This window comes from Zophobas morio, unplaced genomic scaffold, assembly GCF_036711695.1.
Source record: "Zophobas morio isolate AGI-343-1 ecotype UQ-CSIRO unplaced genomic scaffold, CSIRO_AGI_Zmor_V1 ptg000007l, whole genome shotgun sequence".
NCBI lineage: Eukaryota > Metazoa > Arthropoda > Insecta > Coleoptera > Tenebrionidae > Zophobas > Zophobas morio.
Window position 1 is genome coordinate 7444242 of NW_026972112.1, and position 19206 is coordinate 7463447.

The following is a 19206-nucleotide window of genomic DNA, read 5'->3' on the forward strand; positions in this document are numbered from 1 at the left end:
ATTTATCAATTTTTCGATTTTTCGACTTCTCCATCCTTCGACTCCTGGATTTCTGGATCTTTTGATTTTTTAAATTTTCGATGTTTCGATTTTTCGATTTACCCGTTTTTCGATTTTTTACTTTTCGACTTTTAGTTTTTTCGATGTTTCAATTTTTGAATTATCCGATTTTTCTATTTTCCGAATTTTTTAATTTTCGTGTTTCGATTTTTTAATTTTTTAATTTTTCAGTTCTTCGATTTCTAAGTTATAGATTTTCGAATTTTTATTTTTTTGATTTTTTGATATTTAGATTTCCCCATTTTTCAATTTTACCATATTTTAGTTTTCAATGTTTTAAATTTTCCATTTTTCGATTTTTTAGTTCAACATTTTTTAATTTTTCAAATTTTGTCGTTTCTGAATTTTCAGTTTTCCAATTTCTAAATTAATTTTTTGATTTTTCCATTTCTCGACTTTCCATAGTTTCGATCTTTCAGTTCTTCAGTTCTTCAATTTTTCGATTTTTCAGGTTTTCGGTTTTTCAATTTTTCGAGTTTTTATGTTTGCCATTTTCCGACTTTGCTTTTTAACTTTTTGATTTCTGGACATTTCGTTCAATTTTGTGATTTTTCAGTTTTTCTATTTTTCAATTTCTCTCCTATTTTGCAATTTTTCGATATCTGAGTTTTTGGAATTTCAATTTTTCGTTTTTTAAACTTTAGATTTTTCAGTTTTTCCACTATTTTATATTTCGATTTCTCAGTATGTCAACTTTTCCATATTTTTACTTTCAGTTTTAAAATTTTAGCTTTTACGATTTCTCGAGTTTTCAGTTCTTCTGTATTTCAATATTTCAATTTTTAGAATTTTTAAATTTTCGATTTTCCAATTTTTTTTATTTTTCGATTTTCCAATTTTTCGATGTTTACATTTTCCAAATTTTCGATGTTTCGATTTTTCAGTTATCTGATTTTCAATGTTTCAATTTTTTAAATTCCAGAGTCTCGATTTCTCGATTTTTTCATTTTTCAGTTTTTCGAATTTTGAATTTTAGATTTTTGAATTTTTATTTTTTTGTTTTTTAATGTTTGGAATTCTCAATTTTTCAATTTTGCGTTATTTTAATTTGTTCATTGTTTTAAATTTTAGAGTTTTTGGGTTCTCGATTTTTTGATTTTTCGGTTCTTCAGTATTTCTATTTTTCAATTTTTCAAATTTTGACGTTCCTAAATTTTCAGTTTTCCGATTTCTCAATTAACCTATTTTTGATTTTCCCATTTCTCCAAGTTTCGATTCTTCAGTTCTTCGAATTTTCGACTTCGCTTTTTTGGTTTTTCGATTTCTCAATTTTACCAATTTTTTAATGTCTCTACTTTTGGATATTTCTTTCTGTATTGGGATTTTCCAATATTTCGTTTCTTCGACTTTTCGGTTTTTCGACTTCTGGATTTTTCGATTTTTCGCTTTTTTATTTCTTGGATTTTCAGTTTTCGTTTTTTAAACCTTACATTTTATTATATTTCGATTTCTCAATTTCTCAACTTTTCGAAATTTTAATCTGTTATTATTAAAATTCTAGATTTTCGAATTGCTGGAGTTTTCAGTTGTTCCATAACTTAATTTTTCAATTTTCCCAATCTCTCGATTTATCAAGTTTTCCATTTTTAACTTTTCGATTTTTAGGTTTTAGATTATTTCAGTTTCTCAATTTCTCGATTTTTCCACTTCTCGACTTTCGACTCCTCGATTTCTCAGTTCTTGAATTTTCCGATGTTTCGATTTTTCGATTTTTCAGTTCTTCAATATTTTTTAATTTTTCAAATTTTGACGTTTCTGAATTTTCAGTTTTCCTATTTCTCAATTAATCAATTTTTTTATTTTCCCATTTCTCGACTTTCCAAAGTTTCGATCTTTCAGTCCTTCACTTCTTCAATTCTTGGATTTTTCAGGATTTTAATTTTTCAGTTTTTCGAGTTTTTATGTTTGCGATTTTTCGACTTTGCTTTTTTGACTTTTTATTTCCTCAGTTTTTTAATTTTTTAATTTCCCAATTTTTGGACATTTCGTTCAACCTTGCGGTTTTTCACTTGTTCGATTTTTCAATTTTTCTCGTATTTTTCAATGTTTCCATATTTGAGTTTTGGGATTTTTTAATATTTCCATTTTGCAATTTTTTCAACATTATTACTATTATCAGTTTTGGGAACTTTTCAATTTCTGGTATTTTTAATTTTTCGATGTTTTAATTTTTCCATTTTTAAATTTTTTTATTCGTCGATAATTCAGTTTTTCAATTTTTCGGTTTTTCGATCACTGTTGCTAAAAGTAAAAAATAACTACCAAAATTGTGACCAAAAATATGTAAAAATCAATACAGAATAGAACACAATGTTTCCATATCAACACTGAATGGTTCCTTAAATAAAGTAATAATCACTAGTTAAATGAATCATTTTTAAAACGATTTTGTGAAAAATATTTCAGTGGCCGTTTTTTTGCCGGTCAGTACATATGGATTTAGCAAATAACATGAAACCATTATATAATTTATTAAGAAAAGATGTTATACAGGGTTTTTACAAAAGATTCCGAGGTCGTAGTTGGCTATGGATTTCAAAAATTCCGCTTCACTGAAATTATGTTATGTCTTATTATCGCAATGGTGCATTCATAAAGGGAGAGTGAGTGTATTCTGTAACCGCAGTGGCAGTGTCGACAAAGAGAAATCTTATGGAAGACCTTCAGCATCTGAGGAAGTTGTTGATGATTTGAGATGACTTGAGCAGGATCCGCAAACCTCTTTGACAAGATTTTCTCAGCTGTCAGAAGTTCCCGTCGCAACATAAAATTGAACAAGGGGTCCAAAGTATTAACGAAAGGATGTTACTGAACATTTTTGAAATTAAAAAGAGAAAATGATGAACATTTTCAATATTTACTGTGATGTTTAACCGCGATAAATTTGTTTAAGGAATTAGTTTTATTTTTTAATAAGATATGAAGCATTTAGGCAACTAGTTATACAGATGCGTGTGGTATTTATCGTGACTCCTTGGGCATTTAGTAAAGTCCTAAATTGAGAGGCGGCACTTTCCATAACCTACTTCCACTCTATAATCATTTATAAAAACCCTGTATTTAAGTGGACGCCAGAGTGTGAGAGTGCATATAATTTAGCTAAACAATCACTTCTGATTTAGTATTGACACATTTTAAACAAAATCGGCCCACCATATTAAAGTGTGATGCTCCTAATCGTAGTGTTTCAGCTCACACCGAATGATTTTATCTTAAATAAATATTTGAGATCAAATCTGTAAATTCCCAGGAAATAATTCATAAATTACGAGAAGTATTTGTAAGATTTGAAGTTCCAAACAAGCTAGTTAGTGATAGTAGTACTAGTTTCACTTCTTCAAAATTTAAAACATTTTGTGATAAAAATAATATTAAGCAAGTTTTTAGTCTACCTTATCATCCGTCATCCAATGCTTGGCAAAAAATAGCGTTAATTATTTAAAAATGCATTGAAAAAGCTTTGTTTGATAGTGAAAATAGAAATTTTCCGTTCTCTACTTTAATTAGTACCTAGATATTTATTTGCATACAAAAGGACTCCCCATTCTACAATACGTGGAACTCCAGCGAAGTTAGTATCTAATAGAGAATTAAAATGATAAATTTAGTGTTTTAGAGCCCAATTATCTGGAAAATTCTGTAGAAAAACACGTTCAGTACTTAACTTTTCTCAACATTTTCAAAAAATCTGTTGTGGACTGCGGGCCGCCCCTGCGTCCGCCCCTGGCTTATCGGCTCCAAAGCCAGAAAGTCACGCTTTGCACACCCCACTGGGCAAAGCCCCGCTTTTATTGCATTGAAATTTTAATTCCAATTTGGCCCGAGAGCACACAGTTACAAAACAAAGCCCTCAGTCTGTTCCGTGTTTGTTAAATATATGAATTATATTGGCCGCAATATACGCTTTCGATGTGGCGCAAACACCAAACTACCACTGAGGGCTTAATACCGTCAACTTGCGCCAGACAATTCCGACATGAAGTTGATGCAGAAATGATTGCCGTCATACAATGCACAGACTAATAAACATCGTCGTTGTCTGTCTTCAGCAACAGACGTAATGTGCAGACACGCTTCATTCAGCGTAATTTCGCATTTTTTATCATTCCGACGTCCTATATTTTATTTTCTTTGAAAAAAGTAATTGCGTTACATCCGCTTTCTCCATATTTCATATCAGAGCTGCCAAGTTCAAAATAATATAGCAGTATTTACGTCAGGCGGGCAATTTTATTAGGAAAACATTCCAGACGTGACACCACACAATCATTTGGAAAAAGCAATTTGGAAAGAGCAAAAGAAATATTTACCCTAATTCAGGGCTTGATTAAAATTTAATTACCTGCCTGAAATCGACTCAATGGCAATATTTCATTTCAATCAGCGGAGGCACTTAGCTGAATCGATTCGGCACTCGCAAAAAAGCCACCGTAACCACTTCTTTTAAGAAGGATAATTGAGAGAAATTCATTCCAAAACCTTCCGACTCTTTACAATTAAACATTAATATCGTCAGACCTTTTTTAATATTTGGATTTGCACGCTATACACAATTTGCTAAACACACAGAAACGAATTAAAAAAATGTTTAGGTTCTTCAAACAATTTCTTAAACAAGCTACGTTTTCAAATGGTTATTTCTGTAATTATGGCAAGAAATCTTACCTTCGTGCATGATAATCATTAAAAAAATATTTCGGTGCAAAGAGTTATTTTACTGGCAGTTTTCAAAAATTTTATCGTCGATGTTTCATTTTTTATTAAATAAGAAGAAATTATTAAAACATGCGTTTAGAGGCCACAAAAATATTCATCATAAAAATTTCACCATTCCAATTTAATAAACTCGCATGACATACGCACGTACTGGTTGGTACATAAAAACTGTGTTCTTTTCGTTTTTTATTGTCTACTTAGATATTAAAATTCTTACGAGAAAATTTTACGTCCTGACAACCATCCTTCTTTCTGCAATGTCTATTTTTAATGTATTCACACATGAAAATGGTGATATTACAGTTACTATGTTTGATATGTGTATCTTCACCTAATTTGGCTATCGAAAATTTTCTCTTCTAACCTCATATTTTTTTATATTTATTTTACTAAAATACAACCAATACCTACAACCTATTTTTTTTTTCTTTCATAAAATGAAATTAGTTCATTTTAAAATTATTTTGTTATCTGTAGAGTACGAAAAATAAGATCTCCCGTTTTCGTCTGTCTGTCTGTCATCTGTGCCAAGATTTATTAAATAAATAATCTTCGAAACTACTAGACAGATTCTTGTCAAATTTTATATGTGTTTTTGGAATACATGTACGAGTAAGTAGTAAAACGCTAACCAATGTCACTCCAAAATTATGCATAGTAAATGTTATTCAAATTTCATACAATAACAGCTTCTGTAATTGTAGTTTATGACAAGTTTAAGACAAATCCTAAAAAACCATGACTGTTGTTGATCGTGTTTTTTTATTGTTCTCTCTTCACAAAATAAAATTATATAATTTTTCAAAAAAGCTAGATTTGTTGTACTCCAGGGATATGGGAAGTTCTGTCTAACACTATGTCTAAGGACATTTCATAACCCCTGGAATGCGAAAAAGTAAAAAGTCTTCCATTTTCATCCGTCCGTCTGTCGCCATATGTTTCAGTTTTTATTAAACAGGTAGTGTCCAAACTACTGGACCGATTGTTGTCAAATTTTACAAGTACATATGTTACGAATATCGTGTACATACTATGACACTAACCAAAATTTATCTAGTCGTCCCCGTTAAAAACGTGATGACATTTCCTCAAAATTTCATACATTAAACATTATTTAAATTTTATAAATAGTATACTTCTACACTTATGACTTATGAATACGCCTTGACATTTAATCACATTTATTTTACAAAAAATTTTATAAAATATCTGCGGCATTTTTCATGTAGTTGATGTTTTCCCCACGTGACAAATTGGGCGTGGCAAAATTATCTAAAAGCGTTGACTTTGAGTGTCAACACTTTTTTTATTTATAGAGGTATCACAAAAAAAAATCTAAATGAAAACTTTTTTATGTACAAAATAAGTATTGTTTTTTCTCTGAAATTTCTACAATGTCAAAAAAACGTGCAAATTTATTGTCATTTTTACTTAAAAAATGTTACTATATTGTTACTTTTTAGTTTCAAACTTACGATAATTTTTCATTTTACTTTTTCGTTAGCATAAGAAACAAAGAGAGTTAGTGAAATTCAAAACAACTTTAAAACTAAAGCTTACTTTTTCCACAGTATGCTCTCCCGAGACTTACATGTCCCGAATTTCACTTCTATTTAAGTTAAAAGTTACTTAATTTTAATGAGCTTTAAAGTTCAGTGACTTTCAACTTACAGTTTTCGTAGTTCTCAAATTCATTTAAAACAGATTCTGTTTCCATGATTTATGAAAATTACGTGGGAAATATCTTCCAATTTTCCTCTGAAAATTTCCTCTGAACTAGTTTTTATATTTTTAATAACGAAATCCAATAACACAAATTGACAGTAAGTTATAATACGTTTTAGTCTTTTTCTTTTGGAAAATTTTTGAAAATTTTGAATTCATTTCGAGTTATTGTAACAGATATCGTGACGGGATTTCAGATTTGTTACTGGCAAAAGATTATCTAGGATTTGACACCAATTTTCAGTCGATTGAGCAAATTTTAACCATTTTTTTTGGAAAATTTTTGAAAATTTTGAATTCACTTTTCGTGATTCTTACAGCAGATATCGAGACAGCGATTTTTAGATTTATAATTGACCGAAGATTATCTACAATTTGACACCAATTTTCAGCCGATTAAGCAAATTTTAACCATTTTTTTGAAATATTTTTGAAAATTTTGAACTGACTTTTGTGTATATTGGAATAGATATCGTAACGGCAGTTTCAGATTAGTAACCGTCGGAGGATTATTTACAATTTGACACCCATTTTTGCTCCCTGGAAGCAATTTTAACCATTTTTTTGGAAAATTTTTGAAAATTTTGATACCACTTTTTGTATTTATTGGAACAGATATCGTGATGACAATTTCAGATACGTAACTGATGGAAGATTATCTACAATTTGACAACAATTTTGGCTCGATTGAACCAATATTAACCATTTTTTTGAAAATTTTTGGAAATTTTGATTTCACCTTTAGTGTTTATTTGAACAGATATCGTAATGGTGATCTCAGATTTATAACTAGCTGAAGATTATTTACTATTTGACACTAATTTTCGGTCGATTGAACAAATTTAAACCATTTTTTTGAAAAATTTTTAGAAATTTTGAATTCATGTTTTGTGTTTATTAGAACACATATCCTGACGCCTATTTCAGATTAGCAAGTGGCGAAAGTTTATCTACGATTTAACACCAATTATCGACCGATTGAACCAAATTTAACCATATTTTTCGAAAATTTTTGAAAAATTTGAAACCATTTTTCGTATTTATTGGAACAGATATCGTGGCGGCGATTTCAGATTTGTTACTGAATGATGATTATCTACAATTTGACACCAATTTTCAGTCGATTAAGCAAATTTTCACCATTTTTTTGAAAAATTTTCGAAATTTTTGAACTCACTTTTGCTGTTTATTGGAACAGATATCGTGACGGCGATTTCAGATTTGTTACTTATGGAAGATTATTTACGATCTGATACCAATCTTCAGTCGATTGAGCAAGTTTTAACCACGGTTTTTTTGAAAATTTGTGAATTCACTTTTCGTGTTTATTTGAACAAATATCGTGATAGCGGGCTCGGATGTATAACTGGCAGAAGATTATCCACAATTTGACACCAACTTTTAGTCGATTGAGAAAATTTTAACCATTTTTTTGGAAAATTTTTGAAAATTTTTAATCCACTTTTCGTATTTCTTGCAACAGATATTGTGACAGCGATTTTTAGATTTGTAATTGACCGAATATTATCTACAATTTGACACCAAGCCTCAGTCGATGAACCCGTTTTGACCATTTTTTTGAAAATTTGAATGCACTTTTCGTGTTTATTGGAACATATATCATTACTGGGATTTCAGATTTGTATCTGGTGGAAAAATATCTACAATTTGACACCACTTTTCAGTCGATTCAGCAAATTTTAACCATTTTTTTGGAAAATTTTTGAAAATTTTCACATTTCGTGATCTGATACCGTGATGGTGATCTCATATTTATAACTACCTGAAGATTATCTACTATTTGACACCAATTTTCGGTCGATTGAACAAATTTAAACCATTTTTTGAAAAATTTTTAGAAATTTTGAATTCATGTTTTGTGTTTATTGGAACACATATCCTGACGCCGATTTCAGATTACCAAATGGCGGAAGTTTATCTACAATTTGACACCAATTATCGATCGATTGAACCAAATTTAACCATATTTTTCGAAAGTTTTTGAAAATTTTGAATCTATTTTTCGTGTTTATTGGAACAGATATCGTGGCGGCGATTTCAGATTTATTACTGGATGATGATTATCTATAATTTGACACCAATTTTCAGTCGATTAAGCAAATTTTCACCATTTTTTTGAAAAATTTTCGAAATTTTTTAATTCACTTTTCCTGTTTATTGGAACAGATATCGTAACGGCGATTTCAGATTGGTTACTTATGGAAGATTATTTACGATCTGATACCAATCTTCAGTCGATTGAGCAAATTTTAAGTACCTTTTTTTTTTGAAAATTTGTGAATCCACTTTGCGTGTTTATTTGAACAAATATCGTGATGGCGAGCTCAGATGTATAACTGGCGGTAGCTTATCCACAATTTGACACCAACTTTTGGTCGATTGAGCAAATTTTAACCATTTTTTTGGAAAATTTTTGAAAATTTTTAATCCACTTTTCGTGTTTCTTGCAACAGATATTGTGACAGCGATTTTAAGATTTGTAATTGACCGAAGATTATCTACAATTTTACACCAATTCTCAGTCGATTCAGCAAATTTTAACCATTTTTTTAGAAAACTTTTGAAAATTTTGTATTAATTTTTCGTGATTCTTGCAGCAGATATCGTGACAGCGACTTTTATATTTGTAATTGACCGAAGATTATTTACAATTTGACACCAATTCTCAGTCGATTGAACCTATTTTGACTATTTTTTGGATTTTTTTTTTGAAAATTTGAATGCACTTTTCGTGTCTATTGGAACAGATATCATTACTGCGATTTCAGATTTATAACTGGCGGAAAATTATCTACAATTTGACACCAATTTTCAGTCGATTGAGCAAATTTTAACCATTTCTTTGGAATATTTTTAAAAATTTTAAATTCACTTTTCGTGTTTCTTGCAACAGATATCGTGATAGCGATTTTTAGATTTCTAATTGGTCGAAGATTATCTACAATTTAACATCAATTCTCAGTCGATTAAACACATTTTGACCATTTTTCTGGAATTTTTTTTGAAAATTTGAATACACTTTGCGTTTTTATTGAAACAGATATCATTACTGGGATCTCAGATTTGTAACTAGCGGAAAATTTGACACCAATTTTCAGTGGATTAAGCAAATTTTAACCATTTCTTTAGAATATTTTTGAAACTTTTGAACACACTTTTTGTATTTATTGAAACAGATATCGTAACGACGGTTTCAGATTTGTAAAAGAATATTTACAATTTGACACCAATTTTTGCTCTATGGAAGCAATTGTAATCATTTTTTGGAATTTTTTTAAAAATTTTGAAACCACTTTTTGTATTTATTGTTGTGTACAGTTTCAAATATTTAACTGACGGAAGATTATCTACAATTTGACAACAATTTTGGATTGATTGAGCCAATATTAACCATTTTTGGAAAATTTTTGGGAAATTTTGAATTCACCTTTCGTGTTTATTTGAACAGATATCCTGACTCCGATTTCAAATTAGCAACTGGCGGAAGTTTATCTACAGTATGGCACCAATTATCGATGGATTGAACCAAATTTAACCATATTTCTGTAAATTTTTTAAAAATTTTGAATCCACTGTTCGCGTTTATTGGAACAGATATCGTGGCGGTGATTTCAGATTTGTTACTGGCGGATGATTATCTACAATTTGACACCAATTTTCAGTTGGTTAAGCAAATTTTAACCATTTTTTGGAAACATTTTTGAAATTTTTGAATTCACTTTTGCTGTTTATTGGAACAGACATCGTGACGGCGATTTCAGATTTGTTACTTGTGGAAGATTATCTACAATCTTCAGTCGATTGAGTAAATTTTAACCACTTTTTTTTGGAAATTTTTGAATTCACTATGTTTATCTGAACAAATATAGCGATGGCGACTTCAGATGTATAACTGACAGAACATTATCTACAATCTGACAACAATTTTCGGTCGATTAAATCAATTTTAACCATTTTTTTGGAACATTTTTGAAAATTTTCAACTTACTTTTTGTGTTTAATCGAACAGATATGGTGACGGCGATTTCAGATTCGTAACTGGCGGAAGATTATCAAAAATTTGACACCAATTTTCAATCGATTGAAGCAATTTTAACCGTTTTTTTTTGGAAATTTTTTGAAAATTTTGAATTCGCTTTCCGTGTTTATTAGAACAAATATCGTAACGGCGAAGTTGGCCATGACGAGTACGTCAGCAGTGCAACTGAAACGGTCGACGTAAGCGTGATGGTCAACTAGAGTAAAAATTTAAAAAATCACCCAATATTTAAATTATATAATACTAAAAAAATAAATGCTTTTAAAAAACTCAAGGTGGACTAGTTTAATTAAAACAAACTGAAAGTAGTATTAACTCACTCAATTAATTAGACAGATTTAAAACTGAAAATGGAAAAAACACTGTTTTACTGTACAACCGTCTTAAAAATTTCTTTAAGTCAAAGCATCTCCATGAAAAGACGTCAGCTTCATATTTAACTTTCCACGATTTTCTTGATTTGCTTTACGTATTCACGATATTTTTTAATTAAACTTAAAATTTGTGAAACTTTGACTGAAAATCCTCGTTAGAAATTGCAACTTTAAAGTAGTCCCCAGAGGATCCAAAGTTCACAAAGAGCCTCCAGTATTGGCAAAATTTTCCGTAATAAAGTCCACTGATGAAATCATCACAGCGTGCCTTACTCCTACATTAAAAATAAAGAACGAAAACAAACACAAAATCTCCGCCTTATTTCATGAGAACATGATTAAATTTCGATCCCACCTGTCGACTTAATGGCAATATTTCTTTCAAGCAACCCACGCATTTAGCTGAATCGATTCGGCACTTTAGTGCAATATCCTGAAAAATAACTAAATAAACGTCTCTCTGCGCTGCGGACGTTCGTAAAAATTAATTTAATTTTTGTTTCAGTGCCATTACTTCGACTTTGAGGAGGATATCGACTACCCAGGTGAATGCGTCGTCGATCACAGTTCGTCGTGTACCATTCAATAACGAATAAACGAAGGCTGATTTTACTTTTTTTAAGCATGGATTTTAAGTGTTCCACGTCTTTCACGTTATTTTAAAAATTTTACGAAAAAGGAATATTCTTGTATTGTATATAAAAACACAACTGATCTGTTTGGACTTGCAACACTCGTTGTTTATACTGAGATTGTTCACTTTTTTTATATTGTATCCTTTTGAACAGTCTTTGGTACTATTGTAAATACTGTTTGTAACTATCAACGATTCTAAATATTACTGCTCTCATTGTTTTAATAAAGCTTATTTTCGTCGTTTGTGGACTTTTATTTTCGACCTTATGTAATTAGTTCTGGTTAGTGTGGAACAGAGAACTACTGTAATTGATGTCTACTGGTCAATCGCTGTTAATTACAGACTAATAATTACAGTGCGTAACTAGGAGCTGAAGTGGGTCGCAGTTGATGGAGACACTGTAATTAAATTGAAAACTACATGAACTGTGTGGTTTAGTATAATTTTTTTTAACAAAATTATATTATCCATTTAATTAAGAGAAAAACTGTCGAAAACGACACAAAATATGTATGATAAAGGGAAGAACGTAAGATTGATTTAAAATACACACAGCATGTCACGTTCGCATTTTACACACAGCTGACACAATTCAATTTTATATAACTATTTTGCAAATGATTGACAGAATTCAGATTGCAAAAATAAAGCTCGATGTGCGTAAACAAAAGCACACGCTTCAAGGCAGAGCTTGAAAAATTCAATTGAATGAATGTGGTTTTATATATAATTTATTAAAAGCACCGAAAACATAGAATTTTAGAGGGAGTTGGTTTATGCATCTTAAAAAATAATAATAACTATTTAAGCAGGAAGAAAATAGATAACGTTAGTGATATCTAAATGTGTAGGTAATTTGTTTCCCAATTAATCTTAATTTCAATTAAGTATATCAGATAATGTTTCCTTTGTATCCCATTTTTAACCAGGTAAAACAACAACTACCTTGGAAAAACATATATTCTCTAAAATTACTAAAAGAAGTTAGTAAAAAGAGAATTAACAATTGTAACTCCAAAGAAAGCATACAAATTTTCAGATAAATATTTTACATCTAGTCAGCAACTTCACCTTTTTGTTGAAAAATCACTTTATAACAAAAGCAACGAAACTTTTACTAAAACACAAAATATTACTAGACTTGGATCTAATGAAAAATCAAATAGCATACAGTTTACATTAGATTTTTCGTCAAAATATTAATCACGTAAACATTTTCAAGAACAGCAAGCTATGAGCAATTGAGCATGTTTTGAGAAAGTAGGTAACATTAGTATTTTTTTACAGTTTTAGATTTAATAATAGGTAAAAAATGAATTGTGTAAAACTTTTTACCCTCGACTACACTTCGGCATAATTTTTACACCAAGGAGAAAATTATTAACAATAGTAATGTATTTATAAGTTTTCTGGAAAATGGGCTGATTTGTTCCTGATTTTATCAAGAAAACAAACAAACTTAGAGTTATCCTCTAAGAATTTCTAAACAATATACACATGCATATTTTCTTTCGGGGTGGGATGAACTGACACATTTTGATTTACTATGATTACTATAATGTTAAAACCTTTACAAGATTTCAGAGAATTCGCTTCTTCAGTTACAAAGTTAAATGGTAAAAATAAAAATAACTTGAGTTCTGAACAAACCAACTTAAAATATATATGTATAAAAAAGTTGGAGGCGCCGGGAATTTTTTTTTTAAGATATTTATTCACGTTTTCTTAAGAAATCTAGCTGAGGGATAACTTGAATTCTGAACGAAATCACAAAGCAAGCACAAATTTTAACCAAGGTAAACAATTTGTTTTTGGAGAATTTTGAGAAACTATATTTGTTTTTGCACGAAGATGCCTTTTTCTTCTTTATTTGACAGTCACAGTCACAATCACAAAATAACAACGAATTCGTGATGCTGAGAAAATTTCTGATAATAATAACGCATTACCGAAACAATTTGGCCAACTTAAAATATTTGCATAAAAATAGTGGATGCGCCGGGAAAATTAATTTTTAAAAAATATTTATTACACGTTTTCTTAAGATATTTAGATAATGACATTTATATTATAGATTGAATCGTGTATTTCTTTGAATAACTTGAATTCTGAACGAAATAACGAAACAAGCCCGAATTTTATCCAAGGTAAACAAATTGTTTTCGGAGAATTTTGACAAAGGATGTTTGTTTTTTGCACAAAGATGCTTTTTTCTCCGTTATTTGACGAGATATCACAAAAATAACTACGAATTCGTGATGCTGGAAAAATTTCTGTTAATAATAACCCATTTTCGAAAAATTTTACGAACTTAAAATATTTGCATAAAATGTAGGAGGCGCCGGAAAAATTAATTTTTAAAAGCTATTTATTTCACGTTTTCTTAAGAAATTTAGAAAAGAGATTTTATCTTATGGAAAGCATCATGAATTTCTTTACATAACTTGAATTCTGAACGAAATAACGAAACAAGCCCAAATTTTATCTAAGGTAAACAATTGTTTTCAGACAATTTTGAGAAAGGATGTTTGTTTTTACACAGAGACGCATTTTTCACTTTTATTTGAAGATATATCACAAAAATAACTACTAATTCGTGATGCTGGGATATTTTATGATTATAGTAATGCATTTTCGAAACAATTTGGCCAACTTAAAGTATTTGCATAAATATTGTGGAGGTGCCGGGAAAATAAGTTTTTAAAAGTTATTTATTTTACGTTTTCTTCAGACATTTAGATAAGGGATATTATATTATAGAAAACATCGTGTATTGCTTTAGATAACTTGAATTTTGAACGAAATAATGAAACAAACCCAAATTTTATCTGAGATAAACAAATTGTTTTCAGAGAATTTTGAGAAACGGTGTTTCTGTTTGCACAAAGATGCCGTTTTTTCCTTTATTTGACGAGATATGACAAAGATAACTAGAAATTCGTGATTGTGGAAAAATTTCTGATAATAATAACGTATTTTCCAAACAATTTGTCGATTTTAAAATATTTGCATAAAAATGGTGTAGGCGCCAGGAAAATTAATTTTTAAACGCTATTTATTTCACGGTTTTCTAAGAAATTTTGAAAAGAAATTTTATATAATAGAAAGTCTCATAAATTTTTTTACATTACTTCAATTCTGAACGAATTAACGAAATAAGCCAAAATTTTATCTAAGGTAAATAAATCGTTTTCGGAGAATTTTGAGAAACGATGTTTCTTTTTGCACAAAGATGCCTTTTTCTCCGTTATTTGACGAGATATCACAAAGATAACTAGGAATTCGCGATGCTGGGAAAATTTCTGATAATAATTACGCATTTTCGAAACAATTTGACAGACGTAAAATATTTGCATAAAAATTGTGGAGGCGCCGGAAAATTAATTTTTAAAAGCTATTTATTTCACGTTTTCTTAAGAAATTTAGAAAAGAAATTTTATATTATAGAAAGTATCATGAATTTCTTTACATGACTTGAATTCTGAACGAAATCACGAAACAAGTCCAAATTTTATCTAAGGTAAACAATTGTTTTCAGAGAATTTTGAGAAAGGATGTTTGTTTTTGCACAAACATGCGTTTTTCTCCGTTATTTGACGAGATATCACAAAGATAACTACGAATTCGTGATGCTGGGAAAATTTCTGATAATAATTGCGCATTTTCGAAACAATTTGACTAACTTAAAAAATATGCATAAAAATGGTGGAGGCGCCGAGAAAATTAATTTTTAAAAGCTATTTATTTCACGTTTTCTTAAGAAATTTAGAAAAGAGATTTTATGTTATAGAAAGTGTCATTAATTTCTTTACATAACTTGAATTCTGAACGAAATAACGAAACAAGCCCAAATTTTATGTAAGGTGAACAAATTGTTTTCGGAGAATTTTGAGAAACGATGTTTGTTTTTGCACAGAGATGCCTTTTTCTACTTTATTTAATAAGATAACAGAAAAATAACTGCAATTCGTGATGCTGGGAAAATTTCTGACAATAATAACGTATTTTTGAAACAATTTGACCAACTTTAAATATTTGCATAAAAATGGTGTAGGCGCCGGGAAAATAGAATTTTGAAAAGATATTTATTTCACATTTTCTTAAGACATTTAGATAAGGGATTTTATAATTTAGTAAAAGCATCGTGTATTTCTTTAGATAACTTGAATACTGAACGAAATAACGAAGCAAGCCCTTGTTTTTCCAAAAATCTGGATGCCTAGAGTAAAAAATCAAACCGGTTTTATAAACTGCAAGTTTCCTACATTGTGGTTCATAAAACCGGCTTGAATTTTATATTATTTTATACAATTTAAGTGAAGTTTATTATTCAAAATTTTAAGGTGACGTCAAGACGTTGTTGGTGGGGACGATTAGGCAAATTTAGGTTAGTGTTTATTACAAAGTATTTGTAAAATACGCACAATATTCGACAACAATCGGTCCAGTAGTCACAGGGACTATTATATTTATTTATTTTTGGAAATCTGTTGCTTGAAAATTTTGAGTAGTGTTGTTGAGAACTTTCCAAAAAAATGTTTGTTTTTTTTCAGTCAGCCTTAGAGAATATCAATATTTCAACATTTTCTAAAATTTAAATTTTCAAGTGTGGGTCTATACCTAGTAAGATCTTCTTATTTTAATAGCTTTTCAGATAAAAAATATATATTAAATTTGTTATTTTATATTTTCAACACATTGAAATCAAAAAGATATTATTTTGAAATGTTAATATTCAGAAACTAAAAAAATATATACTTAATAATATGAAGATCATTGGAAAAAAGACTTTGAACATGCATTGTTATAAAATTTTCGTTAAAAATATCGACAGTACAAACTTGTCAAAACAATGCTAAATAGTCAAAGCTTAAATTACCGAAAAGATCTTATACCTACCTCAAGATTCAATTTTCGTCTCTATCTAAGTCGATATAAAATTTTTGATAAAACACTGCTCGAACTTTTAAAACTTCAAATACTGTTACGACGGTTACATTTATATTTTCAAAATCTCAAGACGGAAGATTTTGAATAGTGTGTTCTGTAATTTTTAAAACAAACAAGTTTATTATTTTGTTCTAATGTTGTGAGAGTTGTACAAGCAGTTTATTGATATAGTCATCAGTATAATTCAAATTTAGGGATTGTTCCTCTTGCATACGTCGGGGTCCCGAGTATCGGTGTCGGTGTCAGTGTCGGTGTCGGTGTCGGTGTTGTTTGCGTTTTTCAGTATTTTGTTAAATAAAATTTAATTCTGCGTTTATTTATCTTCTTTTTTGCTAATATATAATCATGTGTCAATAAATAAATAGTTAAATTAATAATTGGTTTTGCGAAATTTTTCAGGGTGGCCGATTTTTTTGCCGGCTCTAGCATTTCTAAATATTTACTGGTTACTTTAGTTGGTAAATTGCTCACTTTAATTTTTTTTATACAATATTATTATACTAATTAATTATGATATTTCTACATGATAAATAAATAAAAAAAGTATATTTTATAATAAACAACACGTGACAATACATGGATATTTACTTTAATTAACCCAATCATCATCATTAATCATCATTTTGTCAAAAAATACAAATGCAACATATTTTTGGTTTTTATTATTAAGTATACGTGTTTAATTTATATAAATTGACAGCGCAGAGTTAAAACTCCAACCGTGCGTCCCTGATTCGACTCACTCTTTTTATATTTTCTCGACGTTTCATGACCCCTACAGTAAGAAAAAAGCAGTCTCCCATTTCCGTTTCTCTGTCTGTCTATCTGCCTGTCTGTCTGTCTGGGGTCTGTATCCATTTTTATTAGACACAGAATCTCCGAAACTGCTGGACCAATTGTTGTTAAATTTTGTATGTATGTTAGAAATGTTATATAAATGCTAACCAAAATTTGGCTAATCATCCCTACCAAAAATTTGAAGACGTCATTTCAATGAATGGTATTTTAAAGTGATTTCAATGTAACAACATATACTCATCTGCCTTTAAATTTTCAGAAAAATATTTGCAAGGTATAATAACGTTTTATTCCCAGCATGGTTTGTATGTCTCCGTGGCGCAGTAATAACGCTGTGACTACTTTTCTTTTGTGTTGTGCCTAGAATTGTTCATGTTGATGACGTCATCACAAATTTTTTATTGGTCAAATTAAGAACGAATCACTCCATTTTCTCGAAAATGTGAAGAATACGGAGTTTATGTGTAATGATGATAAAATATGAATTATAATATTCAGAACATTCTTTCGATGTATAAATATGAATTAACACTTGAGCTTCAGGTTGCTATTACCTAGTGCTGAATGAAAGTCAAGGGGTGTTACTTATGCCTCTGATTTTTATTTTACAGCAGTTATTACAAAACGAAAATCGTAAAATCAATATATAGTCTTCGACCAATTTTTTATTGATCAAATGAAGAACCTCATTTTCTAGAAAATTTGAGAATAATGATCAAATAAGAATAATAATAATCACATTCAAAACATTTTGTTCCATTGTGGCTTGAATAATCATTTTAGTCTTGTGTTTTGAAGCGACAACTCATTCAAATTAAACAAATTTCTACGTGACATTCTTTCGATGTATAAACATAAACAATCGGAGTTAAGCATGTACACTGATAAAAATACACTCTTTTCCATTGGTTATTTGCTTGAATACATTTCATATTGTCTGCATATCTGCGGACGGCACCTCCTTGGAATTTGTACCCCAGCGGCTTAGGGGGTTCGAGATGTCATTTACACCACTAATTTTTACTATATAAAGGTTATCAAAAGACACAAATTTTCTATCATTTTTCAAAAAAGCTGAATTTGTTGGATTGTACTTCAAGGGCAAGGGAAGTTCTGTCGAAGTAACCTTGGACCAATTTTTTTTTTGATTAAAAAAATTTATATTTAAAAAAATCGACACAGCGACAAATCGACAGACGACAAACAAACGGAAACGAGAGACCTACTTTTAATATACCATAGAAATCAGGAAATATCGAAAAAAATGAAAGTAGCCATTCACACTAAAAGTAATATTTATTTAATCAAAATTTGACATGATCTTCCTAGGATCCAAATCACATGTAATTGCTTTTTTATACCCCTCAATATTTTTCTGCCAAGATTATTAATAGTTCAATTACAATACTACACTCAATAACATATGGTACATATATTAAAAAACTTGCCATAATCAGCTTGTAGAAGTGCGCTTGTTCTAATAATGTACCTAGATGACAACACACAAGGGTAAAAAGCTCTCTTTTTTCACCGTAGAGAAAGGAACGTATTGTCATATAGTTAGTTTGAGGAATCGGTCAGTTTCAAGTTTTCTTCAGATTTTACGACCTGGACGATACGTCTGTCTGCCTGTCTGTTGGCGATTTTATTAGACAAATCTTCTCTAAAACTACTAGACCGATTGTTGTGGAATGTTGAGTGCATTTTAACACTAAAAAAATTCAAAAGAAAATTAGAAATATTCTAGAAAGTTATTTTATTTTCCTAAGATTTTGCAACACAGTGCTCGTGTTATTAGCATGACAATGTACCTACTCAAAGTAATATTTTTGTCCCTAAAATGTTGATGACGTCATCCTCATCACTATCATCATCATCACAAAATT

The 19206-nt window shown here is 29.7% G+C and overlaps 1 protein-coding gene across 1 annotated transcript in view; it reads left to right on the forward strand.

The window, feature by feature from the left end:
* Positions 1 to 11811, forward strand: part of LOC135124066 (uncharacterized) — a 219642-nt gene extending 207831 nt beyond the window's left edge. The window contains exon 6 of the mRNA XM_064048927.1: positions 11441 to 11811. Within this exon, the coding sequence (XP_063904997.1) occupies positions 11441 to 11524 (84 nt within the window). The 3' untranslated portion in view covers positions 11525 to 11811. The remainder of the gene's footprint in view (positions 1 to 11440) is intronic.
* Positions 11812 to 19206: the final 7395 nt, after the last annotated feature.